The sequence below is a fragment of the Cervus canadensis genome, chromosome 30 (genome assembly GCF_019320065.1).
Source record: "Cervus canadensis isolate Bull #8, Minnesota chromosome 30, ASM1932006v1, whole genome shotgun sequence".
In the NCBI taxonomy this organism is placed as follows: domain Eukaryota; kingdom Metazoa; phylum Chordata; class Mammalia; order Artiodactyla; family Cervidae; genus Cervus; species Cervus canadensis.
Window position 1 is genome coordinate 10,202,105 of NC_057415.1, and position 27,016 is coordinate 10,229,120.

General features: G+C 40.5%; 1 protein-coding gene across 3 annotated transcripts in view; it reads right to left on the reverse strand.

Annotated features, from left to right (window-relative positions):
* FRMD3 (FERM domain containing 3) overlaps window positions 1-27,016 on the reverse strand; it is a 329,394-nt gene that overhangs the window by 165,562 nt on the left and 136,816 nt on the right. For all 3 annotated transcript variants that reach the window (XM_043453217.1, XM_043453216.1, XM_043453218.1), the window contains exon 2: window positions 11,829-11,933. In XM_043453217.1, the coding sequence (XP_043309152.1) occupies window positions 11,829-11,933 (105 nt within the window). The remainder of the gene's footprint in view (window positions 1-11,828; window positions 11,934-27,016) is intronic.

Below are 27,016 nucleotides of genomic sequence, written 5' to 3' on the forward strand. Positions count from 1 at the left end.
CTTAATTTGACAATAAGGAGTTCATGATCCGAGCCACAGTCAGCTCCTGGTCTTGTTTTTTTCTGACTGCATAGAGCTTCTCCATCTTTTGCTGCGAAGAATATAATCAGTCTGATTTTGGTGTTGACCATCTGGTGATGTCCATGTGTAGAGTCTTCTGTTGTGTTGTTGGAAGAGGGTGTTTGCTATGACCAGTACATTCTCTTGGCAGAACTCTGTTAGCCTTTGCCCTGCTCATTCTGTACTCCAAGGCCAAATTTGCCTGTTACTCCAGGTGTTTCTTGACATCCTACTTTTGCATTCCAGTCCCCTATAATGAAAAGGACATCTTTTTTGGGTGTTAGTTCTAAAAGGTCTTGTAGGTCTTCATAAAACCATTCAACTTCAGCTTCTTCAGTGTTACTGGTCAGGGCACAGACTTGGATTACTGTGATATTGAATGTTTTGCCTTGGAAATGAAGAGAGATCATTCTGTCGTTTTTGAGATTGCATCCAAGTACTGCATTTTGGACTCTTTTGTTGACCATGATGGCTACTCTATTTCTTCTAAGGGGTTCCTGCCCACAGTAGTAGATATAATGATCATCTGAGTTAAATTCACCCATTCTAGTCCATCTTAGTTCGCTGATTCCTAGAACGTCGATGTTCACTCTTTCCATCTACTGTTTGACCACTTCCAATTTGCCTTGATTCATGGACCTAACATTCCAAGTTCCTATGCAATATTTCTCTTTAGAGCACCGGACCTTGCTTCTACCACCAGTCCCATCCACAACTGGGTGTTGTTTTTGCTTTAACTCCATCCCTTCATTCTTTCTTGAGTTATTTCTCCACTGATCTCCAGTAGCATACTGGGCACCTACTGACCTGGGGAGTTCATCTTTCAGTGTCCTATCTTTTCGCCTTTTCATACTGTTCATGGGGTTCTCAAGGCAAGAATACTGAAGTGGTTTGCCATTCCCTTCTCCAGTGGACCACATTCTGTCAGACCTCTCCACCATGACCCATCCATCTTGGGTGGCCCCACATGGCATGGCTTAGTTTCATTGAGTTAGACAAGGCTGTGGTCCATGTGATCAGATTGGCTAGTTGTCTGTGATTGTGGTTTCAGTCTGTCTGCCTTCTGATGCCCTCTCTCAGCGCCTACCGTCTTACATGGGTTTCTCTTACCTTGGACATGGGGTCTCTCTTCACGGCTGCTCCAGCAAAGCGCAGCCGCGCCCCTGACCTTGGACGTGGGGTAGTTCCTCAAGGCCAGCTCTTATGATCCCTTGTATTTCTATGGTATTCACTGTAATCTCTCTTGTTTCATTTCTGATTTTACTTACTTCGGCTCTTCCTCTTTTTTCTTCTTGATGAGTCTGGTTTATCATCTTTACAAAGAACCAGCTCTTAGTTTAATTTTTTTCACTGTTTTTCTAGTCTTTATTTCATTTAATTCTGCTCTGATGTTATTTCTTTCCTTCTTACAACTTTGAGTTTTGCTTGCCCTTTTGTTAATTCCTTTAGATATTTTAGATTGTTTGAGAATTTTCCTGTTTCCTGAGGCAGGCTTATATCACTATACAATTCCCTCTTGAAGCTGTTTTCACTGTGTCCCATAGATTTCAGATCATTCTTTTTCCATTTTTTAAATTTCCTCTTTGATTTTTTTTACTGACCCATTGGTTGTTTAGTAGCATATTGTTTAGCCTCTACACATTCATGTGCTTTTTTTTTTTTTTTCAGTTTCTTCCTGCAGTTGATTTCTAGTCTTACAGCACTGTGGTCAGAAGTGGTGCTTGATACGATTTCAATCTTCTTAAACTTACTGAGACTTGTTTGGTGGCATAGCATGTGATCTATTCTGGAGAATGTTCCACGTACACTTGAAAAAATGTGTATGCAGTTGCCATATATGTATATATGTGTGTGTGTGTATACATACATATACTTATATATGGTCCACTAGTCTTGAGTATGTTTTACGGCCAGTGTTTCCTTATTGATTTTCTGGCTGGATGATCTGTCCATTGATGTAAAAGGGGTGTTTAAAGTCCTCTACTGTTATTGTGTTACTGTTAATTTCTCTATATATCTGTTAATATTTATGTATTTAGGTGTTCCTTTATGTATTTAGGTGTGTGTGTGTGTGTGTGGACTCAGTCACTCAGTTGTCCATCTGTGGAATTTTCCAGGCAAGGATACTGGAGTGGGCTATCATTTCCTATTCCAGGGGATCCTCCCAACCCAGGGGTCAAACCAATGTCTCTTGTGTCTCCTGCATTAGCAGGTGGATTCTTTACCACCAGTGCCACCTGGGAAGTCCTATATATTTACAATTCTTCTGTCTTCTTCTTGGATTGATCACTTGATCATTATGTAATATCTCTGTCTCTTCTTATAGTTTTGTTTTAAAACTGATTTTGTCTGATAGAAGTCTTGCTACTCCAGCTTTTTTTTTTTTTCATTTAATTTGCACGAATACTTGTTTCCATCCCCTCACTTTCAGTCTGTGTGAGTGTGTTTAGATCTGAAGTGAAACTCTTGTAGACAGGATATATATTGGTCTTATTTTTTTAATACATTCAGCCACACTGTGTCCTTTGATTGGAGCATCTAGTCCATTTACATTTAATTACTTTTAAAAAATTAATTTTTTTTTAATTGAAGGATAATTGTTTTACAGAATTCTGTTGTTTTCTGTAAAACATCAACCTGAATCAGCCATGGGTATACATATGCCCCCTCCCTCTGGAACCTCCCTCCCATCTCCCTCCCCATCCCACCCTTCTAGATTGTTACAGAGCCCCTGTTTGAGATTCCTGAGTCATACAACAAGTTTCTATTGGCTGTCTATTTTACATATGGTGATGTAAGCTTCCATGTTACTCTCTTCATACATCTCCCTCTTCCCCTCCCCCTGTGTCCATAAGTCTGTTCTCTATGTCTGTTTCTCCATTGCTGTGCTGCAACTAAATTCATCAGTATGATCTTTCCAGATTCCATATATATGCGTTAGTATATGACATTTATCTTTCTCTTTCTGATGTATTTCACTCTGTACAATAGGCTCTAAGTTGGTCCACCTCACTAAAACGGATTCAAATGCATTCCTTTCTTTGGCTGAGTAATATTCCATTGTATATATATACCACAACTTCTTTATCCACTCACCTGTCAATGGACATCTAGGTTACTTCCATGGTCTAGCTATTGTAAATAGTGCTGCAGTGAAAGACACGTGTCTTTCAATTTTGGTTTCCTCAGGGTATATGCCTAGGAGTGGGATTTCTGGGTCATGTGGTGATTTTATTCCTAGTTTTTAAAGGAATCTCCATACTGTCTTCCATAGTGGCTGCATCAATTTACATTCCCACCAGCAATGCAAGGGGGTTCCCTTTTCTCCACACCCTCTCCAGCATTTATTGTTTGTAGACTTTTTGATGATGGCCATTCTGACTGGTGTAAGGTGATATCTCATTGTGGTTTTGATTTGCATTTCTCTAATAATGAGCGATGTTGAGCATCTTTTCATGCATTTGTTAGCCATCTGTATGTCTTCTTTGGAGAAAGGTCAGTTTAGGTCTTTTTCCCACTTTTTCTCATTGCAGAGTTGACTATTGCAGGCATGCTCATAGGAAAGGCTGGTACCTGGCACAGTTGGCTGTCAAGCCCTGCTTCACTGGCTGCTGGCCCACTGATAGGAAGGGCCAGGTCTTAGCATAGCTGACTATGCAGAGTCCTAAAGGGTCCTGTAGCTGGTGTGAGCCTGTAGGTGGGCAGGACTGGGTATCAAGAAATCTGGCTGCAGGGTCTGGGGTGGTGGGAGAGGCTGGGTTCTGAGGCACTAGCTGCAGGGCCCAGAGGGTCCCCAGGTTGGTGCCAGCCCACTGGTGGACAGGTAAACCCCCAATGCTGATAGGTACGAGAAGGGCTCCAAAATGGTGCTTGGCAATATATTAATATTGTGACAGAATATATATATTGTCCTTGTGATAGAATGAGCTTTCCAAAATGGCTGCTACCAGTGTCTATGTCCCTAGCAGGAGTCCCAATTGCCTCTGCCTCTCCAGGAGGCTCTCTAAGATCAGCAACTGAATCTGACCCAGGATCCTTTCAAATTACTGCCTCTGTACTGGGATTTGGAGTATATAAGATTTTATACTTATATACAATGCAACATTTAAGAGCAGGATCTGTTTCCTACATTTCTCTGGCTCTCCCATACGCAAGCCCTGCTTATCTTCAAAATCAGAGATTCTAAGGGGACCATCTTCCTGGTTCAGGACTCCAGGCTGCGAAACTTGGTATGAGGCTCAGGGTCTTCACTTCTTGAAGAAAACCTCTACAATTGTGACTATCCTCCTGTTTTTGGATTGCTTCCCCTGGGTGTGACCATTCTGTGTAACGACCCCTTCTACCTGTCACATTGTGGTTCTTTCTTTGTATCTTTAATTGTGGAAGATCTTTTCTCCATCAGTTTGTTTTCATAGATAGCCGCCCTTTAACAGTTGTAATTATGATGTGCCCATGAAAGAAGGTGAGCTCAGGGTCTTCCTACTCTGCATATTCCAAGAAGTTCTTCCTTATTTCTGCATTTTGACCTGAACAAGATGACCAGCTCGAGTTTGCTCCTCCCTGTCACTAAAATTATGATATCTCAGTTGGCTAAGTGACTTTCAGATTGCAACCTCTTTATCAGGCATCCCATTCCTTCTGAGGAGAAGACATCAGGTGTATGTAGATAGAGTCACTGGCAAGCAATCATCTTAGTTAAACATCAAATTCTGCTTTCTTCTGAAAGAACATGACAATTTCTCAAAATCTGTCAGCATTAATACCTTGGACCACAATTAAATTACTGACAACACATCTGGTTCTCAAGCTGTTATGATAGTGATGTATTCTTTGTAACTTGAATACCCAAAGTCTTTTCCTGCAAAGCCAGGTTACTTGTCCATACCTCTCCTGAAACAGACATCCAAGTAATCTTGATTTTTGATACCCCTGAAACTTAAATATAAAAGAGGAATCATTTGCTCTGTGACAACCTAGAGGGGTGGGATTGGAAGGGAGATGGGAGGAGGGTTCAAGAGGGAGGGTACACATGTATACCTAATGTCTATTCATGTTGATGTAAAGCAAAAGCCATCACAATATTGTAAAGTAATTATCCTCTAATTAAAAAAAGTTTGTTTTTTTTTTAAAAAGAGGACTCATTAAGCAGACAAATTCATGACCAGTGACTTGAGGCAGAAGTAAAATCCTCCTCTTCAGTTTAGGGTTGTCCTAGATCTCAGGTACCCCTCTCATTCCTAGTTTCAAGCATCTGTGAAGCTATTTCCCCAGGAGCAGAAAGCAGCCTTTCAATGGAAGGAGCAGCTGGTGGGACATAATGCTATCTAGCTTCCTGGCACCATCCCCAGAGTGAAACTTCAAATCACTGGGCCTGTTTCTTTTTCCATTCCATGTCCTCCCCCAAAGGTACCTCCAACAAAAGCAAATTGCTCTAACACAGGCAAGGTCTTTTCCCATTGTTAACAAAACTCACCGATAGGCTCACTAGTTCTTTCTGGCTGCCAACACAAAAACCTCAAGGCTGTAATTATATTTGGATGAAGTTCAGCATGTCCCTGCTTCCATGATTTCCTAGGTCATCCTATCAGAAAGGATGTCCAGTGGCCACATGACAAATGCCCTAAAACAAGGGTGCTTGCAGAGACTGCCCCAGAGGTGTGGTTTTACAAGGTGAATTTGCTGTCCTTGGGTATGTGTCAGAATATCCCTTAAGTCAGAAAAATCAATGGCACTCATGTAAGTGGGTTAAACAGATGCTTAAAGATAGGGAAGTTAAAAATCAAAAGTATTGGGTTCAGTCTCCCTGAAATCTATAAACCAACTACCTATATCAAAGTCCTGGTATAATTCCTCCTCTGGCTGGCTAGGGCTGGGGTACGTCCTTAGCTCTAAAGCAGTGGGGGTGACTTCCCTAGCTGGGTTTGGGGAAAAGGGAAATGAAGAAGAGTAAGAAAGAAAATCCAGAGGATAGACATAACAAATCAAAGCCACAGAACTAGAATTATGAAACCCAACTAATTATTTCAAAACTTCATTTTTCCAAAGAGAAGTTACCTTAGCACCAGAGCAGAAGTGGTAGAAAGATTGCACTACATTTAAGAAAAAAATACTTGGATAAGCCAAATAAGATCTTTTTCTTCTGGAATTATTTCTCCCAAGACTTCCACACTTGTAGTCTCAGCTTTCTCTTTCAGTAAATGAGGAAAATACTACTCAATTTCTTCCTAATCTTAGGCAACTAAGATTATATGAGTTCTTTAGAAGATAAATGTGGTAGGCATTAGAGAGGGTTTTATTGACCAGTATTCAGTTTGTCCCTTCTTACATCAATATTTTAAAATAATGGAAATTCTGGGCCTTTGCTATTAAATAGTAAAGGTAGTCATCATTTACTGATTCAGACCTCACCACTCTCACAGCATATGGGACACAAGACATCTTGTCAAACATATGGTATTCCAAATGTAATAGTGCTAAATATTTAATATTCCACAATAGTGTACTGTAAATCAAATTGTGAAGAGTGGTAGGCAAACCACCAACTCCCACAACAGAATAAGTTCCACATCAGCCTTCCTAACTAACTTAATTTTTTCTTGATTAGCTTTCTATCTAAATAATTTAATATTTTCCATGGAGAAAAAGCACACAAGCTGGTTAAAAGCAAACAAACAAAAAACAAATTAATGTTTGTCAACTAATCTCTGCTTAAGATTCTCATATCAGCATATCACTGTGTCTTTGAGCCCTTTTTCTAATTATTCAAGGTTCTCTTCCTCCCTCTTCTCTCCCCAAAGATCATAATAATGGGCATCTGCCTTTGAAAAAAGTTATCATTAACATTTCTAGGTTTTAGGCTTGCCAATCATGGCTGTATTTCCTCATGTAATTGCCTCACCTAGACCTAGCTAATGCATGTATACAAGGATGCTAAGTCGCTTCAGTCATGTCTGACTCTTTGCGACCCTATGGACTATAGCCTGCCGGGATCCTCGGTCCATGGGATTCTCCAGGCAAGAATACTGGAGTGGGTTGCCATGCCATCTTCAGGGGATCTTCCTGACTAAGGGATTGAACCCATGTCTCTTATGTCTCCTGCATTGGTAGGCGATTTCTTTAACACTAGCTCCATCTGGGAAGCCGTTAATGCATAGTAATAGTAATCATAACAATCAATAATAAAAATAACACATGCTATGTACTCTATATATATCATTTATTAAGAATTTATATATCATATCTAAAAAAAAAAAGAATTTATATATCATATCTAATTCCCATGTCAATTTCATATGTAGGTGTTGTTATCTATATGAATAATCAGGACAAAGACTCAGAAAAGCTCATAACTTGGTCAAGATCATACTTATTAACCAACAGAGATGGGATTTAATTTGCATCTATGTGATTACAAAGTCCAAGCATCTAAGTAAAAAGTCCAAGCCTCTTTCTGAGTACAAAGTTCATACAATAGTAACTACTCTGCAATCCATGTGGAAGTTACACTCACATTGCATCCTCAAAAATCAAAAGGCAGTAACAGCTAAATTACAGGAAAAACAGAATTATTCAGGCAGCCCTCTAAGCAATTTAGTGAATACATCAGAGAAGATGGTTTTGTTTTGGAGTGGCCCTTATTTTTTCCACTAATCTACTACCTGAATCTGGACACTAAAAATTAAGCTAAGCCACATCAAAATATAAACAACCATAAGCGCATCAACCCAGAAACTTCAAGTTAAAAAAATAATTTTAGACATACAGAAGAGGTACCTCATCTTTCTCTAGTGTTGGCATCTTATATAGCCATAGAGCAATTATCAAAATTAAGAAACTAATATTAACCCAATACTATTAACTAAGCTACAGACTTAACCTGGAGTTCACCAGTTTTCCCACTCCTACACTTTTCTCTGTTCCAGTATCCAGTCCAGGATTCCACATTGTCTTAGTTGACGCAGCTCTCTAATCTGTGAGAGTTTCCCAATCTTTCCTTGTCCTTCATGACCCGAACATTCTTGAAGGGTGTGGGTGAATTGTTTTGGAGACTGTCTCTCCCTTTAGTTTGTCTGATGTTCCCTCAAGATTTGAATGAAATTATGCATTATTGCAAAGAATACCACAGAGAAAGAGTGCCCTTCTCAGTGCTTGGTATCTGGGAGTCCATGAGGTTGGTAAGGCTTTTTATTGCTGATGTTAATCCTGATCGCTTGGTTAAAGTGATGTCTGCCAAGTTTCTCCACTATAAAGTTATTCTTTTTCCTCTTGCAATTAAAAAAATACCAGGCTGAGGGTGGGTTGGGGGAAAAGATACCTTGAGACTGCACAAATATCTTGATTCTCCTCAAACTTTTGTCCACTAATTTTAGCTTTTGTCAATAGATCTTGCCCATAGCAATTATTATTTTAGCACTCTAATACTAACTTTTTATTTCTCTCATCCTCTCTATATTTATTAATTGGAACTGCTCTGTAAGGAAGAGCTACCACTTCTCCTCCCTTTATTTATCTATTCAGTTATTTATTTATATCAGTTTGGACTCATGAATATTTATTTTATTCTAAGGATTATAATTCAATACTATTACTGTTTTGGCCACTTCAGTTGTTTCAGTTCTGGTCACTGGCAGTTCTTTCATGTTGGCTCAGTGCCTTTCCTAGTGCTCTACATTTTGGGTTTTTGAGTACTTTTCTTTTTAATTTCCTGGTGCCACATGATGCTCCAGGCTCACCTTGTTATTTGCCTATACTGGCTCTGGAATCAGCCATTTCCACAAGAAGCTCTTCTTCCTTTTATTAACATGGTATTTGAAACCAAGATCTGAGAGCTAGGTGTGCTCATTGCTACTATAGTACATTGCCTCTGAGCCACCTCCATGGATGGAACATGGAAATATACATATACATACTAGCCCTCCACCTTAATACACAGACATGTTTATTTCTGTATTTATCTATGTATATTTAAGAACATGAATTCATATGTATATCTGAGTCCAATTCAAAAGACTTTGCTTATTAATGTTTTATCCAGAATCTCCCCAGTGAGAGGTTTAAGAGGGACAAAAAAGACTTATGCATTTAAGTGATATTCAGTTATTGTCTAGGCCAAGGGTCAGCAAACTATGGCCAGTTGTCTTTTTTGTGAAATACTTTCATTGGAGAAAAAGTTTTACTGGAACACACACACATCCACTAATTTAGGTACTGTCTATGGCCACGTTTCGTTAGAATTTAATTACTTAGGAACTGCAACAGAAGCTTTATCAGTCACCAAAGCTGGAAATATTTTCTGTATAGCCCCTTACCAAAAAGATTCATAGGTTCCTAATTTAGGCTGTATTTCAAATTTTCACTTGAAAGATAAAATGGAAATAGCGTGGTTTTAAATCCCATTCTTCCTCCTACAATTACTAGCCGTAACTGTATCTCTGTGCCTCAGTTTCCCCCTTCCTTGAAGTGTTCTGGGGAAGACTAAAGACCATATGAGTAAAATTCCTGACATATGATAAATGCTCAACTAATGGTAGCTAGAATTACTTCTGCAGGTAGGCTGTTAATTTTGCATAAAAATAGCAGTGGTTAGATGACTGATGTTGTTCATAGAGTCTGTGTGGCCAGGGGAACTCTGAACCATAATTCTAAATTCAAGTACTTACTTCATCACTCGCTACCCATACCCTTACTTCATCACTTCGCTACTTGCTACTTGGGCAAGTAACAATGTTTTTGAGCTGGTTTCTCTCTCCATGGGGCTTCCCAGGTGGCGCTAGTGGTAAAGAATCCACCTGCCAATGCAGGAGACGCAAGAGACATAGGTTTGAACTGTCTCCATACAAGAGTAATATCTTCATAGGCCATAAGAAATTATGTCTATGAATGTCTTTATGCCATAGTCTCCAACACTGGTCAGAAGTCAAAGCTAGGATGGCTGCATCAAAATTAGAATCAAGATTAATTAAAATACCTATTCCTGGCCCTAGCCGCAGAAATTCTGATTCAGGAGGTCTAGAATAAGGTCCATACTAACCGATTTTAGCAAACACCTAAACTGACTTAGTTGCAAGGCTAGTCTGGGAGTCACTGTTACTCAACAGTAAATACCATACAAATCCCCTCCATGATCTCATAGCACTCCCACATCCTCACAGTGTCCTGCTACCTTCCTCTCAGTCAGGTAAATACTTGGTTCATTCAAGGGTTCCTGCAAGAGCTACAGGAAACCAAAATCTCCTTCTTCTGAGCCACTGTCTTATATCCCTTTATAGAAGATAAGGTCCTACTGAAATGCAAATAAGATTCTCCATGTTTCAGAAAACTAATCTATCCCTTCAATATCCCCCTCCTTTACAAAAATACACTCTGTGAGCCTCTCCCTCACTGTATAAGGTCCAAGAACTAGGAGGGGAAAAAGAAATAGGAAGATGACCAGGGCCACTGGTAAGGAGGAGAGCAAATTAAAAAGGGTAGTCACCCCCAGCTGATCCCTTCACACACTGCCATGCTTATCAGTATGGCAGGGTAAGAGCAGAGACTGGAGCAGATACAGGGCCTTTTTAGGCATAGCTGGGACCCATGCAGGAATGAGAAGCCCTAGGTGGCAGGAGCTGGGATGGAGAATCCTGGGGTCTTTTCAATGTGAGGGACACATATCACTGTGAGTTTGGCAGATGTCATACCTGAACACTCTTAGACTGGTACCCCCAACTCAAAAAGTGAGATTACTCATGAACCAACAGAGGCCAGGAAGGATACATGTGTCCACGAACAGTAATACAATACACTCAGTCACTCAGTCATGTCTGACTCTTTGTGACCCCATACACTGTAGCCCAACAAGGCTCCTCTGTCCGTGGGATTCTCCAGGCAAAAATACTGGAGTGGGTTGCCATTTCCTACTCCAAGAAATACAATGGGGGCTGTCAAATTTGGTGGTTCCCAAGGAGAAAGCTTTCAAAGTAACTTTTGGGTTTCTCTGCTGGCTCAGATGGTAAAGAATCTGCTTGTAATGCAGGAGACCCAGGTTCGATCCCTGTCTCAGGAAGATCCCCTGAAGGAGGAAGTGGCAGCCCACTCCAGTCTTCCTGCCTGGAGAATCCAGATTCATGAACAGAGGAGCCTGGGGGGCTACAGTCCATGGGGTCACAAAGAGTCAGACACAGCTGAGAAACTAACACTTGTCAAAGTAACTTTACCCATAATCTGCCAAAGTTTTTTTTAATTGAGGCAATACTCACTAACATAACATTTTAAAGGATACATTTTAGGTGGCATTTAAAACATTCACAATGGTGTATATCTATCACTTCTATCAATTGGCAAACATTTTCATCACCCTAAAAGAAAACCTCGTGCCCATCAGGCAATAACCTCCTGTTACCTGCTCTGACAATGACTTTTTATAGTGAAAGGTGGCTTTTTCTCTATAATGAGATTTTATGTAACGACTGTCTGAGAAGCTTCAGCAAACTCTGGGTTCAAAGAGCACAACATTCTCTCTTCAGTCAGGTGGGAGCAGCTTTCTGGAAAGGCCTAAGGTTAAATTTCCCTTCCCCCTGCCTCAATAAGCCCAGTGAGAATGGTGCCAAACTCTTATATACTCTTATACACACACAGACATATATACACATGCCCTGGGCTGGTCAATAACCATGTGATCAATAATTATGAGGTCAAATACATCACAGCTGCTCTAAGAAGAACCTATTCAGCACCCTCAAAGGCTGAGTGCCTCCCCAAAATGAATCTAGATGATGGTCAACTCTTACCCGCTGCTTCTCTGGGTCCACATAACGAATGCCAAAGTAGTCCTTCTCCAGCAAACTGTAGTAGTTGCAGATGTGGTCAATAAGAAACTGCCCTTTGGTCTCCCTCTGCAAAAGAAGCACGTTTATGTTTCAGTCAGAGCTTGCCTTGTACATTCATGTCTAACATGTGCCTCATTCACCCCGATAGGTCCGCATGTACAGAAATCAATTCACTCATTCCAATCTCTGGAGCAGGGCTTCCAAACTCTTGAGTGCAATCCACAGTGAGAAATTCATTTTCACACTGTGAGTCATTTTACAAACACACACACACACACGAAACCAAAGGGAAACCAAAAAAGGAACCAAAAGAACACCAAACAATGCCCTGCATAGATGCAGCACTCTTGACTATTTAATTCTAGTATTGCCATTTACTTTCTAGAATGCTATTAATGATTTAGAACACTGATTTCACAGCTCAATGCCTAGTAGAGATCCATAGTTTGCAAAACCACACACAATTCCACATACTACACATCTGGCTACTTGCTCCAACTGTTCTGTAGTATTCATTCATTCAGTCTTCACAATTGCCCTACAAGGAAGGTCCCCATTTTATATCTAAAGAGAGGTTAAGTGGCTTGCCCAAAGTCACAAAATATGTACTGAGCAAAGCAGGATCTGACCTAGACCACCAGGCTGCAGAATCTGGGCTCTGTGTCATTTTGCCTCTCTAGAGCATTGGTGAACCTACTGCGACCCTGCTAGGACACAGGGTCTAGATGGTACGGAAATGCAATGAATGTATCAGTGGAACCACCCCAATTCCCATCAGGGAAGGTAGAAAACACAGACATGTCACATCCGTAAATCAACATACAAAAGCATGTGGTAGATCAGGGGTTGGGGGGAAGCCCAGGACTGGGATTCAGAGACAGGTCTGGGTGACTTTGAGCAAACTTCCCAGCTGTCTCCACATCAGTAAAATGAGTTGGTTGGACTAGATTCTAAGTTGGTTAGCTGATTTTTCCCTCTAAAGTTCTATGAGTAAGAGACGTATCAGCCAAATCTGATTAAGATAAATACCATTACAACAAAACTCCTTAATAGCAAGGACCCTTCCAAGCCCTCACCAGGATATTTGATAACTTTCTGCTTCAATCAAAGTTGCTGACAGACCCATGGAATGTTGCAGGGATGAAATGTGACCTACAAAAGTAAATGAAGAAATCAGAGACCTTAAGTGAGCCACTCTTTCAATCCACTTTAAAACAATTTCAGAAGATTGGTTTCGTCTATGCTACATGATTATTTTTTCATTAGAAACCACTACCACCAGATGAAGACGTCATTCACTGGCCTGGGATGCAGTGCACTGAACAAAGGATTAGTGCTTATAAGCACATACTGTGATATGAAGCCTCAATTTTCCTGAAATCACCTTTGAATATAAATTTGGATGAGCTTTTAACCTTTTCTTTCTTTCTATGAGAACCCATTTGATGTAGCTCAAAAGGGACAAAACATCAAAATGGATCGATTTCTGTAATAGTTTTTAAACCAGGATGCTCAAATGACAAGCTATATCTGATGACAACTAAATTTGATGTCCAGAATATAATCAATGGATATAGTACCTTTCAAAGATTTATTCTGCAACCTGTCCATCTTAGATACAGCTGCAGGATCAAATCACTGAACGTAACACAAGTTTAACATTCTATGATTAGATTGCCAAGCTCTCCACAGCAGAATTGACTATGGTGGACTACCCTCAACATATGCGAGACACACAAGATCTATGGGTTAAGGCAATGCCTTGTAATGATGGGGGATCGAACAGGCCTTGATTGTGCAAGACAGCAACTGATAGCACTGTGCCTTGAAGAAGATGTAGTACTCCAAAGAACAACAAAGATTTTTTTAATGATTAAGCACAGCAACCAATATATACTCTAAAGCAATATCTCCGACTACTTAAGAACCCTGAGAGAAGGAAACACCACTATAGACAATGTAGTGATTGCATAATACAACTGCATCGGAAACAGGGATCAATGCCTCCCACCAAAGAGATGAGGCCAGTTCCCGTGGATCTAGGCTTCGGCGCAGATTCCAGGTCTCTGCTCCTCAGAGCACCACTCTCAGTGCAGCAATATTGTAGCAAACTCAGCATCACTTAGGAGGGAGCTTGTTGGAAACACAGAATTCCAGGCACTGTCCTAGACCCAGTGAACCTAACCTACACTTCAGCAAGATCTCTCAGTTATTCACACGCTCATTCAAGTTTGAGAAGCACTGGGCTAGAGAAATTTTCCCAATATGGGAAAAGTGCAAAAATTGTATCTGTATCCAGAAGGTGCATTTTTTTCTCAAGAAAAAAAAATGCCCATTTTCTCCTGTGAATTGTCTATTCCTCAGTCAGAAAGATCAAAGGTTTTTCCAGCCTAGAGAACAGAAACTGCCCAAAATCTGAAACAGAAACAGAATCTGCAGGTTGTCAGCCAATCTCATTATCTCTAGATGCTCTGTGTTGCTTCCTCATGCCAAGGAAGCCAGTTTACATCTTCATGTTCTGCTCTGTTCCACTCCTGCCTGGAGAGCATGACAATGCTCTTAAGTCATGGAAATTCCTATCAGTCTCATTTCTATGCATGAAGCCCAGCACTTGCCTAAACAAAAAGACCACCTGGGCCCAGTATCAAGAGTTGGAAAAGTTTGTCCAGGGATCAGTAATGCAAGGGTGTAGAAGTCCAGCTGCCAGTTCCACACACCTCACTTCAGCGAATGAGCTTAGGGGTGATCGCTGGTACTACCCCACACCTCTCACCCCTAGAGCTCTGGTGAATGACTCAGACCTTCCATTGGTTTCCTCCTGAGGTTTCTGATGGTAAAGGCCATTGTTGACACTCTTAGTGTCTACCTAAGCCAGTGTCTAGCACACTGAGTGTTACTGAATCAAAAAAATGAGGCACTGCTTTCTCTCATGGAAAACCTCGGTTCTGGAAACTAACAGTGAGTCTCAGGCAAGACACCTAGTCCTATTTTTAGAGATTCTTCAAACATAGTAGAATTAGTTGACTTTCACCCCAATCCTTCAAGGTCTACACAGAGAAGTGGTTACCAAGGATTTCAAGTATTAATATAAAGACTTCTTTTTAATGTCAAAATTTCATTGATTCTCCCACAAGACAGCAGTTATATTTTTAGTACCAACTGAAAAGTAAAGAGAAATCAACTAGCTTCCTTAGAGCTGTTACACAAGTTGTGATTTATTAATCACAACAGCATTTCACACACGCGGAGAACAGTAGGGCACAAATGTGTGAGCAGGGCCTTCTACAAAGGTCAGCAGGATGTATGGTCCACACCTCAAGAAAGCATCTGAAATACAGACTTTTGATGGCATCTCTGAAGGAAGTTATATAGTCTCAGGGTTGAAAAAAGAATCAGTTTACCATACACAAACTTGCATCCCAAAACTGGCCCACACAACCTACAGCGCACTGTGAATTGACACTTACAAAGACTATCCTAAAATACTGTAAATATTGCTGTTTAACATTTTTGTGTGCGCTGTGCTCAGTTCCTCGGTCATGTCTGACTCTTCGTGACCTCATGGACCACAGCCCACCAGGCTGCTCTGTCCATGAGATTCTCCAGGCAAGAATACTCAAGTGGGTTGCCATGCTCTCCTCCAGGGGATCTTCCCAGCCCAGGGATCGCACCCGCATCTCTTGTGTCTCCTGCATTGGCAAGTGGATTCTTTACCACATTTTTAGTGTGTTAAAAATCTAAACCAATCCAGTCAAGGTGTGTTCTATGGACTTGCTAGAATGTAAAATCTTTGTTACTGGGCCATCATATGTGGAGAAATTGTAGTAATTTATTTTACTGTGTTTTCTACAAGTATTGGTCAAAATCAGATTGGGGGAACAAGATCCAGTACTAGTTTCTCACCAGAGTTTAACACACTGACCTAAACCAGGCTGCCATGTTTGAGGGTTTGGTGTGGAGTCTCTTTATACCAAGAGCCTCAAACAGTGAAGGGGGCTGGGCCCTCTCTCCACCTCCTCTGTCCATTTTTTTGACAATCCTTATTTTGCATGTGATCCCTGAACTTCTTCCAGTAATCCCGCATTTTCTCAGGGTTCTCTTTCACAGATTAGAAAAGAACCTAATTTTCAGTCAAAAACTAGACTATTTTTCAGAAAATCCCTCTCTCCTTCTCACCTCAAAGTTTGTACTAGAAAGCCTTAAATCATGAAATCTGAGACTTAGTTTCTTCTTGCATGAAAGGGGAATAACAATGATAACTTCCAAATCTACCCCACCGGGTTAATTTGAGGCTCATTCACATATTTGTTAAACATCTGTCATACAACAGGCATTGGGATAGAAATTAGAGAAAAATAATGAGCAAAACACAATCTATAATCTCACAGCCCTTAAAAATCTGTGGTTTGTAAAACATGAAAGCATTTTTGCAAACTGTAAAGTACTATACCAATGTAAGATATCATTACTAGTAATAACAAGAATTATCATAATCTTAAATCTTTGTCTCCAGTTTCAAAGCCAGGATACAAGGAAGTTAAGAGAAATAGTATTCACTTCTGAGAATTGGCCTCTATGGGAGAAAAAGTGAACAAAGAGACAAAGAACTCTTTTTTTTTTTTTTTTTTGCTTAACTCCTCTTGTCATCAGTTGCTGATGATGCATTTACTTCAACTCCCTGGTTCAATGACAAAGTTAAAACAACAATATATTTGTGCTTAAATATGAAAAATCCACTGACTAAATCAGCCATGGCTTGTCTTCAGTGAAAAAGTATGGCAGATTTCAATCCCTAATTCCTAAAACTTCAGGTCAAGATTTTTGTTTTGCTGAAGAATTCCTTTTTATATAAATTTTTAAAATGTTGTTGAAATATAGTTGATTTACAATGTTATGTTAGTTTCACATGTAAAACAAAGTGATTCAGTTATACATACATATATTCAAGACATTTTGCTACCTATTGGTTAAATGAGAAAAAGAGTACCAATCCCCAAAATACTTAATGTGTTGCTATAAACCAATATTTAGGGTTTGAATAGGTAACTTCAGGAATGAAGGTATGAATATAATAATGATAATTACTGTATACTGAACACTTACTGTACCCCAAGAACTGTGTTACATACATTTAATCTCCTAATGACAGGTAGATTATCAGGTAACTCATGTTCTCCCCATGTTACAGATTTTTTAAATGGACTCAGAAAAGTTAAGTTTGTGTGTCAAACCCAGGTCCTACATCTATGCCCAAGCAGTTGTAGGAACCCAGTTTGCAATATTCCCCCTTTTCTCTATGTAGAGACAGAAGAAAACAATGGTATGGGGATTAGGGAACAGTATCAAGTGCCCCAGTTACTAGAATTTGAACCCTAGCAGGAAGAAGCACTGGGTTATCAACCATTATACCAGATCTAGAGAGACGTAGTCTTATAAAATACAAACCACATTAGCATAGATGTCACCGGTTAATTGCCCAGCATTCATACACCCCTTTGTCTTTCTTAAAAGAACCCAGATTTTGTTCAGTCCAGGTATGCACAAGCATGTGCATAAACGTTATGTGCAAACACAGGTGGACACAAAGAACATGAGCCTCAGGAAACTATAAGCCACTATTACCTTCCAGACTCAAGCTCAGTTAGTGAAAGGGTTTTCTCACTTCCCTTATCTGATTGGTTCAGGAAAAGACACATGACCTAGTTTAGGCCAATGAGACCTGAGGAGCAATTGACTGACGTTTCTGAGATGGTTCTCACTTGCTCTTCTAAAGAGCTTATGAAAGAGACTTTCTGTTCACTCTGGATGTTGTTACATAAAAGCCTGAGGCCTGGAACTGCTGCAGCCATTTTGAAACCAAACTATTTACAAGGAAAGTGGAGCTTTTATTTGCAGATCATCAATCAGGAAGCTGACCCTAAGTGTGAACTTCCAAGGATGCCAACAAAATTCCTTGTTGTTTCTGACAGTACAAGTTTATCTTTCTGCTTATCATGCTCAACATGTTGCCTCTGGTGAGGAGGTAAACCAGTGCCTCAAGCCAAGCAGAAGAGACAGGGAGAATAACTGTGCTGATGTGAAACACAGTCAGAGGTTACTGACTAAAGAATCAGAGAGCTAAGTCCATCTACCAAGAGGTTTTATTTGGCCAGCATGGTGTTTTTGTGTCTTTAAACTGGGAGACTGCACATGATATCTGGATGCTGGCTGCTCTTGAAAAGGTAGAGGGTCTGGAAGGTAGACCATGAAGGTTTGCTCAGCTCAGGATCGCTGCCTCTTCTATGGTGGGGGAACCTTGTAATCTACAACATTTCCACATATCATCACCCAGTCTTCCACTTCCCTCACTTCTCTAGCCCCTAGAGAAATGTGTTTACAACCCTAATCTGAGGCAAACTAGAGGCTTTTGAAAGGGTTCCTTGAAAGAATTTTCCTTTAACTGCTCAGAAGCATCCTCATAGCCAGGAAAGGTCCTCATTGGACACAGGTTTGAGCTGCCCTCTGAAGCTGTCCAGCCACTGCAAGTTCTAGGACCTTTGGAGGGAAGAAGGGCCCAACACAGGCCAGACTGCAGGGAGGATCACTGAGATGAGGGGAGCAGGCAGTGGTCTGAAGAATCTGAAGTACAGACCGGAATGCTGGAAACAGTTCATTTTGGGGCTGGCACCCCAGGAACCCTCTCTGACAAACAGAAGTGGGGCTGCCAGACCTAGTTTTCTAGTAATAAAGGTTGTGAGTTTCTTGTTCAAAGGGCCCTTTTGTTTGGAACTCTTCACTTGCAGGAGCTGCTCTTGAGAAGGGGCGGCCCCCACATCTGCACATTTAGGGAAAAGCAGCCTTGTCAGTCTCTGATAGGTCTTCCACCTGGGAAGGAAGAATCCACTTCCCATTAGAGACTCCAAATGGGTCTTCTAGACAATGGTGAGGCCCAAAACAGCAACCGCACAGTCAGTTTGCTGCCAGGAGCATGTCTTCTGGGCTTCCCAGGTGGTGCTGGTGGTAAAGAACCTGCCTATCAAAGCAGGAAACTAACAGATGTGGGTTCAATCCCTGGGTCAGGAAGATTTCCCTAGAGGAGGGCATGGCAACCCACTCCAGTATTCTTGCCTGGAGAATCCCATGGAGAGAGGAGCCTTGTGGGCTACAATCCATGGGGTCGCAAAGAGTCAGACAGAACTTAAGTGACTTAGCATGCATGCATGCATGAGTGTCTTTCTAGGAATAGGTGGTTACATTTCTTGCATGAATTAAGAGCCTCAATCCATTCACTTTCATTGGCAGATAAATGAAAGATAGAACTAGAAACTGGCAAACTGAACAGTTTTGCTTCTATTGTGAAGAATAAGCATTTGTTGATTTAAGAAAGATATGGTTTGATTGAATAACCTAAAAAATGCTGTTTATATCTATGCTTAAAAAGTTCAAGTGTATGTGTGTAAATTCATACATTTTGTTTGGGAGACACCACAGCTTTAACCAAAACAGAGTATCATATTAGAAAGGAATTAGCTTTTATAATTGGGATTTAAATAGCAAGTGATATATCACTTTGTTAATTGTTCCTTCCTATTGCAGCCAGTAACTGGTATTTAATATCTGGCTGTGACATATATTTAGAAAATTGCATCATCCTCAGACAGTGAGGAAAGAAGCAATATTAAGGCTGTTTAAATGAAGAGAAATTTATAGGAAAACAAGTATAGAGGAATCTCTCATGGTTCAATCTGTGGTTCTTACACAGAAATTAAAAGTTTTTCATTTGTGTCATTATTTTCAGAAATATAAAAGGTAAAACCAAGGTTTCAAGAAGCTGAAGACCTAATTCTGAATATTTATCTCCTTTATAGTAATAATCAGCATATTATGGCTAATATAATTAGAAAAATATAGGCTAGATTGATTAAAGGCATTTTGTAAACAATACATATTTATAATGTCGGGGAAAGGATAGCATAATTATGACTGTAGCAGTGACCTAAAGGCTAGAAAATAACAAAACAAATACTAAAGCCAGATATTTACTGGGAAAAAAAAAAACTGCCTGAAAACAAGTATCTGGCTAAAAGTAAAGGCCAGACAAAAGTGGCCACCTAGACCCACCAGGGTCTTTGGTAGAGAGTCAAAACCCATTACCTCAGTTCTGTGGTAGCGTCTACACACTCTGAGGAGACAGAAATACACTGCCATCCTCACAGCTAGTAGCTTACTTGTATCAAGGCTGGGGAAGATAAAGGGGCCCTATGGAAGAAATAAAAGAAAGCTGTATCCATAAGAAGATAAGCAGCCAGGACAGGTTGGCCACTCACTCCTCTGCCCGAGTCCTGAATGGCGTCTTCTAAAGGGTGGCCAAGGTGACTGAGCAGGAGAGTGGTTTAGTCAGTAATGGGTCCATCTCTTTGCTTTTCTTCTGAGTGTTTTCCACCTCAGTTATCTCCCCAGGGTTTCACAGCTTTCATCCTAAAGGATGGGCTGTGTGTCTGCACTCAGTCAGAGGGCTGTCTCTCTTCTGACTGGCACACAGATCCATCCCAATGTTTGGGGAATCATAATTGATGTGTCCACTGTTCTTAGCGATTTCTACCACTGCCCAGTACTCAAAAGGTTCTTTCTTCCCCATCTTTTACTCTTCTTCCTGTTTCCGGGCTGAGCGCCACTGTCAGCCCCAATTTTTAAAGGCACTCACCTCTGAATGAGTGTTCCGGGAGTTGGTGATGGACAGGGAAGCCTGGCATGCTGCAGTCCATGGGGTTGTGAAGAGTCGGACACAACTTAGCCACTTAACTGAACCTCTGAATGATTTTAGAGTTTTCCAATTCCAATCCTTTCCACAATTTCAAAAGTGTTTTGTTGTGTGTGTGTGTGTGTGTGTGTGTGTTTGTTTTTAATCTCAAGCTAAGGAATCCAAGGTTGAGAAAGTGTAATTAACTTATTCAGGGTCAACACAGCTAGAAAGTAGCAAAGTCAATATTTAAAAGCAAGTCTGCTTGATTCGGTTATTATAGCCAATGATTAAAAATGAAATGATTCTTCACTGGATAAAGAACATCTGCAAAACAGCTAACATCATACTTAACTGAGAAAAACTAGATGCTTCCTCACTAAGATCAGATACAGGCAAGGACAGCCTCCTCACTACTTCTAAAACATCATGTTGAAAGTTCTAGTTAATGCAGTAAGAAGGAAATAAAAGACAACTAAACTCTGGTGCAGCCAAATAAAGAAATAAAAGAAGTAAATGAAAGGCAGATGGATTGGGAAGGAGACAATAAAACTCTCTATTTGAAGATTACATGGTTGTCTATGTAGAAAACCCAAAAGGACAGACAAAAGAAAATTTCCTTGAACTAAAAAGTAATTATAGCAAGGTTGCAGGATACAAAGCAAAATATACAAAAGTGAATTGCGGGCTTCCCTGGTGATCCAGGGGTGAAGAATCCACCTTACAATGCAGGGGCACTGGTTTGATCCCTAGTCTGGGAAGATCCCACGTGCTGCAGGGCAACGAAGCCTGTGTGTTGCAACTACTGAGCCCACAGGCAGCAACTACTGAAGCCCGCACACTCTAAACCTGGGCTCTACCAGAGAAGCCGCAGCCATGAGAAGCTCACACACCACAACTAGAGACAGCCCGCGTGCAGCCGTGAAAACCCAGCGCAGCTCCCCAAAGTGAATTGCTTTCCTATATATTAGCAAAGAACAACTGTCAGTTGAAATTGAAAACACAGCACCATTTACATTACCACCAAAAACATTAAATACACTGGTACAAATGTGTACAAAATCTGTGTGAGGAAAACTATGAAATTCTGATGCAAGGAACAAGAGTATCTGACTAAATGGAGAACTATTCCATGTTCATGCAGATAAGATTCTATATTGTCAAGGTATCAGTTCTTCCCAATTTGAGCTGCAGATTCAACGCAAGCCCAATTAAAATCTCAGCAATTCCTTTCTGTATGTCAACAATCTGATTCTAATGTTATTACAGAAAGGGGAAAAGATCCAGAATGGCCAATACAATATTGATGAAGAGCAAAGTCAGAGGACTGACACTACTCAACTACTGACTTAGCTTCAGTAGTTGCTGCCTGTGGGCTCAGTATTTCAGTGAACAAGACAGTGTGGTATTGGCAGGGTAACTGACAAATAAGGCAGAAACCAGAATAAAGAGCCCATAACAGCAGAGCCCAGAAAGAGACCCACATAAATATAGTAAACTAGCCTTTGACAAAGGAGCAAAGACAGTCCAACTGAGAAATGAGTCTTTTCAACAAATGGTGCTAGAACAACTAGAAATACACATGTAAAAAAAAAAAAAAAAAAGAATCTGGATGCAGAACTTATACCTTTAAAAAATTAACTCAAAATGGATGATAGACCTACATGTAAACCACAAAACTGCAAAACCTCCAGAAGGAAATATAGGACAAAATCTAGGTGACCTGGGTTTTCAGTGGCTTTTCATATACAATCCAAAAAGCATAACTGATGATGGAAAGAAAATTGATGAGTTGGACTTCATTAACATTTAAAACATTCATTCTGCAAAAGAAAACTGTTCAGAGAATGAAAAAACAAGCCAAGATTTGAAGTGTTTGTGAAACACAAATCTGAAAAAGGATTTGTATCCAAATATACACAAAGCACTCATAATTCAACAATAAGTTATAGACAATTTAAAAAGTGGGCAAAAGACCTTAACAGACATTTCATCAAAGAACACATGAAAAGATGCTCTGCAATGCATGTCATTAGAGAATTGCAAACTGAAACAACAAGACACCACCACATACCTATTAGATAGCTAAAATACAAAACACCAACAACACTGAATACCGACAAGGACATGGAGCAACAGGAACCCTCATTCACTCCTGACAGAAACATAAAACGGTGCAGTCACTTTGAAAGACAGTTTAGCTTTTTCTTACGAAGTTAAATGTAGGCTCAATCCAGTAATTTTACTCCTAGATATTTACCCTGATGAGTAAAAATTTTCTGGCCATTCAAAAATGTGAACACAAGTGTTTATAGCAGCATTATTCACAATTTCCCCAAATTGGAAGCAACCAAGATGTCCTTCAATAGATAAATGAATAAAAAACTAGTACATCTATATAATGAGATAATATTCAGTGGTAAAAAGAAATTCGCTTTTAAGCCCTGACATGAAAGAAGAAAGTGAAAGTCACTCAGTCGTGTCCAACTCTTTGTGATACCATGGACTGTAGCCTGCCAGGCTCCTCTCTCCATGGAACTCTCCAGACAAGAATACTGGAGTGGGTTGCCATTTCATTCTCCAGGGGATCATCCCAACCCAGGGATCAAACACAGGTCCCCTGCATTGGCAGGAGGATTCCTTACCATCTGAGCCACCAGGGAAAGGAAACTTAAATGCACATTATTAAGTGAAAGACGCTAGTCTGAAAAGGCTACCTACTATATTGTGTACAAATGACATCCTAGAAAAGGCAAAACTATAGAGATGGTAAAAAGATCAGTGGCTACTGACTGTGTGGATTACAATAAACTGCGGACAATTCTGAAAGAGATGGGAATACCAGACCACCTGACCTGCCTCTTGAAAAACCTGTATGCATGTCAGGAAGCAACAGTTAGAACTGGACATGGAACAACAGACTGGTTCCATATAGGAAAAGGAGTATGTCAAGGCTGTATATTGTCACCCTGCTTATTTAACTTATATGCAGAGTACATCATGAGAAATGCTGGGCTGGAGGAAGCACAAGCTGGAATCAAGATTGCCAGGAGAAATATCAATAACCTCAGATAGGCAGATGACACCACCCTTATGGCAGAAAGTGAAGAAGAACTAAAGACCCTCTTGATGAAAGTGAAAGAGGAGAGTGAAAAAGTTGGCTTAAGGCTCAACATTCAGAAAACTAAGATCATGGCATCCGGTCCCATCACTTCATGGCAAATAGATGGGGAAACAGTGGCTGACTTTATTTTTCTGGGCTCAAAAATCGCTGCAGATGGTGATTGCAGCCATGAAATTAAAAGACACTTACTCCTTGGAAGGAAAGTTATGACCAACCTAGACAGCATGTTGAAAAGCAGAGACATTACTTTGTCAACAAAGGTCCATCTAGTCAAGGCTATGGTTTTTCCAGTGGTCATGTATGGATGTGAGAATTGGACTATAAAGAAAGCTGAGCACCGAAGAATTGACGCTTTTGAACTGTGGTGTTGGAGAAGACTCTTGAGAGTCCCTTGGACTGCAAGGAGATCCAACCAGTCCATCCTAAAGGAGATCAGTCCTGGGTGTTCATTGGAAGGACTGATGTTGAAGCTGAAACTCCAATACTTTGGCCACCTGATGGGAAGAGCTGACTCATTGGAAAAGACCCTGATTCTGGGAAAGATTGAGGGCAGGAGGAGAAGGGGACGACAGAGGATGAGGTGGTTGGATGGCATCACCAACTCAATGGACATGAGTGTGGGTGGACTCCGGCAGTTGATGATGGACAGGGAGGCCTGGCGTGCTGTGATTCATGGGGTTGCAAAGAGTCGGACACGACTGAGCGATTGAACAGAACTGAACTGAGGTGGGAGGGAGGCGTGAACAGGTGAAACATAATCTTAGAGCACTGAAACTATTCTGTATGACACTTAGTGGTGGATATGTGACATATCTGTCAAAATCTATAGACTATATAACAAAGTGGAACCCTAATATAAACTAGGGAATTTAGTTAATAATAATGTATCGCTCTTGGTTCATCAAGTTAACAAATGTACCACACTAATTAATGCAAGATGGTAGTAACAGGAGAAACTAGGAGGGGAGGGGATGGTTGTATGGTAACTCTACTTTCTCCTCAATTTTTCTGTAAATGTAAAGCTACTCTAAAACAGAGTCTATTAACCTAAAAAGGAAGGAAGGGAAAGTGGGGGGAGGGTGAAGTGAGGGGAGGAGGAAACCATCAGAGAGCCTCAGGGGATATGAACATAAAACTTGCAACTCAGGAGACTGACCAAGGAAATAAATTTAACAAAATAATCTAGTAATTATCCAGAATAAAATTGAACATAAAGATCTCTTTTTCATTATTTAAAGTTCCAAAGGGGAAAAGTACAGCTTTAAGTAATCTCCACTCTGGTAGCTGAGACAAGATTTTAAGCAAAGGGCTTTCAAGCTGTCTTCATTAATCAATACTTCCAGAATTTAAGTACATCTTCACTTAATACCTGCTTTTTCCCTTAGTCTAGCCGATGATCTGCAACATTTGTTTCTCTAACAGGTGTTGTAAAATAGGCCAAGCCCTCTGGATTTCATGTCGCCCTGAGCCCCCAGCATCAGGAGAGCAGACATGAGCATGACCTCTTCTTCTGAGATTGGAATGGGCAGGAATTTGCTTAGAGACCCCTGATTGGCTGGCATTGTGGAGCACACTATTTAAATTACTTCAACTAGGCATTTAATTTAATCCACATGAGCCCACGAGCTAGCTGCTTTTCCATTTTTTAGGAGGGGAAAATAGAGCTTAGAGGGATTGAGTAACTTGCCCAAAGTCACACAGCAAGCAAATGGCAAAATTCAGGTTTGAACTCCAGCCTGGAGTTAGTCTGGAAAGGAAAGACCAGAATTATTAAAAGGAGCGATGCTTGCCTGCTAAGTTGCTTCAGTTGTGTCCGACTCTTTGTGACACTATGGACCATAGCTCGCCAGGTTCCTCTGTCCATGGGATTCTCCAGGCAAGAATACTGGAGTGGACTGTCATTTCCTCCTCCAGGGGATCTTCCTGACCCAGGGATGGAACCCAAGTCTCATGTCTCCTGCATTGGCAGGAGGGTTCTTACTTTAATTTAAAAGGGGAAGAATTATAGGATGTTAGAGTTGAAAGGTACTGTAGAGAGAATCTGATCCAAACCATTTCAGAAATGGGGAAACTGAGGCTCAGAGAGGTTAAAATGAAGTAACTTAAGTGTTGGAGCTGAGACTTGAAATCAAGAGTTGGAGCCAAGATGTAGAATCAAGAATCGGAGCCAAGATATACCAGTCAGGGTAGGCTAGGTTAAGCTGCAGTAACAAAAAATTCCAGGAACTTCCCTGGCAGTCCAGGTCAGGACTCCACACTTCCACTGCAGGGGGTGCAGGTTCAGTCCATGGCTGGAAACTAGAATCCCACATACTACCTGACACGGCCCAAAAATACATAAAATAAAAAAATGACTTCATTAAAAAAAGTCCAACATGTCATTGGGCTAATATCACAAAGGGTTATTTCTTGCCTACAATACATAGCTGATGCTGATTTGATAGGGGAGGGCTTTTCTCATCATAGCTTAGGGACTCCAAATGATGAATTCTTCTTGGAAGCAGCTTCAGCAATAACCACAGCAGTGGGAAGGGAATATGGTGAATCCCATGCCTGCTTTGAAACATGTTATTTCAATGTGGTACACACACACACACACACACACACACACACACACACAGAGGAATATTACTCAGTCATAAAAAAGGATAAAATAATGCCATTTGTAGCAACATGGATGAACCTAAAGCAAAGCAAGTCAGACAGAGAAGGACAAACATCACATGATATCACTTATATGTAGAATTTTTTTAAATGATACAAAAGAACTTATTTACAAAACAGAAGGAATCGCAGAGCTAGAAAACAAATTTATGGTTACAAAAGGGGAAGGGGTAGGGAGAGATAAATTAGGAGTGTGGGATTAGGAGACATAAGGTACTACATATAAAATAGATGAATTCCTACTGTGTAGCACAGGGAACTATATTCAATATCATAAACAATAATGGAGAAGAATTTGAAATATATATATACACATATATATAGAACTGTTCCACATACATATACATAACTGAATCACTTTGATGTACACCAGAAACCAACACAACAGTAGAAATCAACTCTACTTCAGTAAAAAGTATGTCACCTCAGCTCATTAGCCAAAGCGAGTTAAAAATCTTGCCTAACTTTAGAGGAGTTATTGCTGTTCAGTCACTAAGTTGTGTTCTACTATTTGTGACCCCGTGGACTGCAACATGCCAGGCTGGGAAATGAAATTCCGTGTGCCCATAAGGACAAGAAATGAAATACTTAAGAAGAATCCTAGTATGTATCACACAAGGGTTGGTCTGACAGTTAACTTAA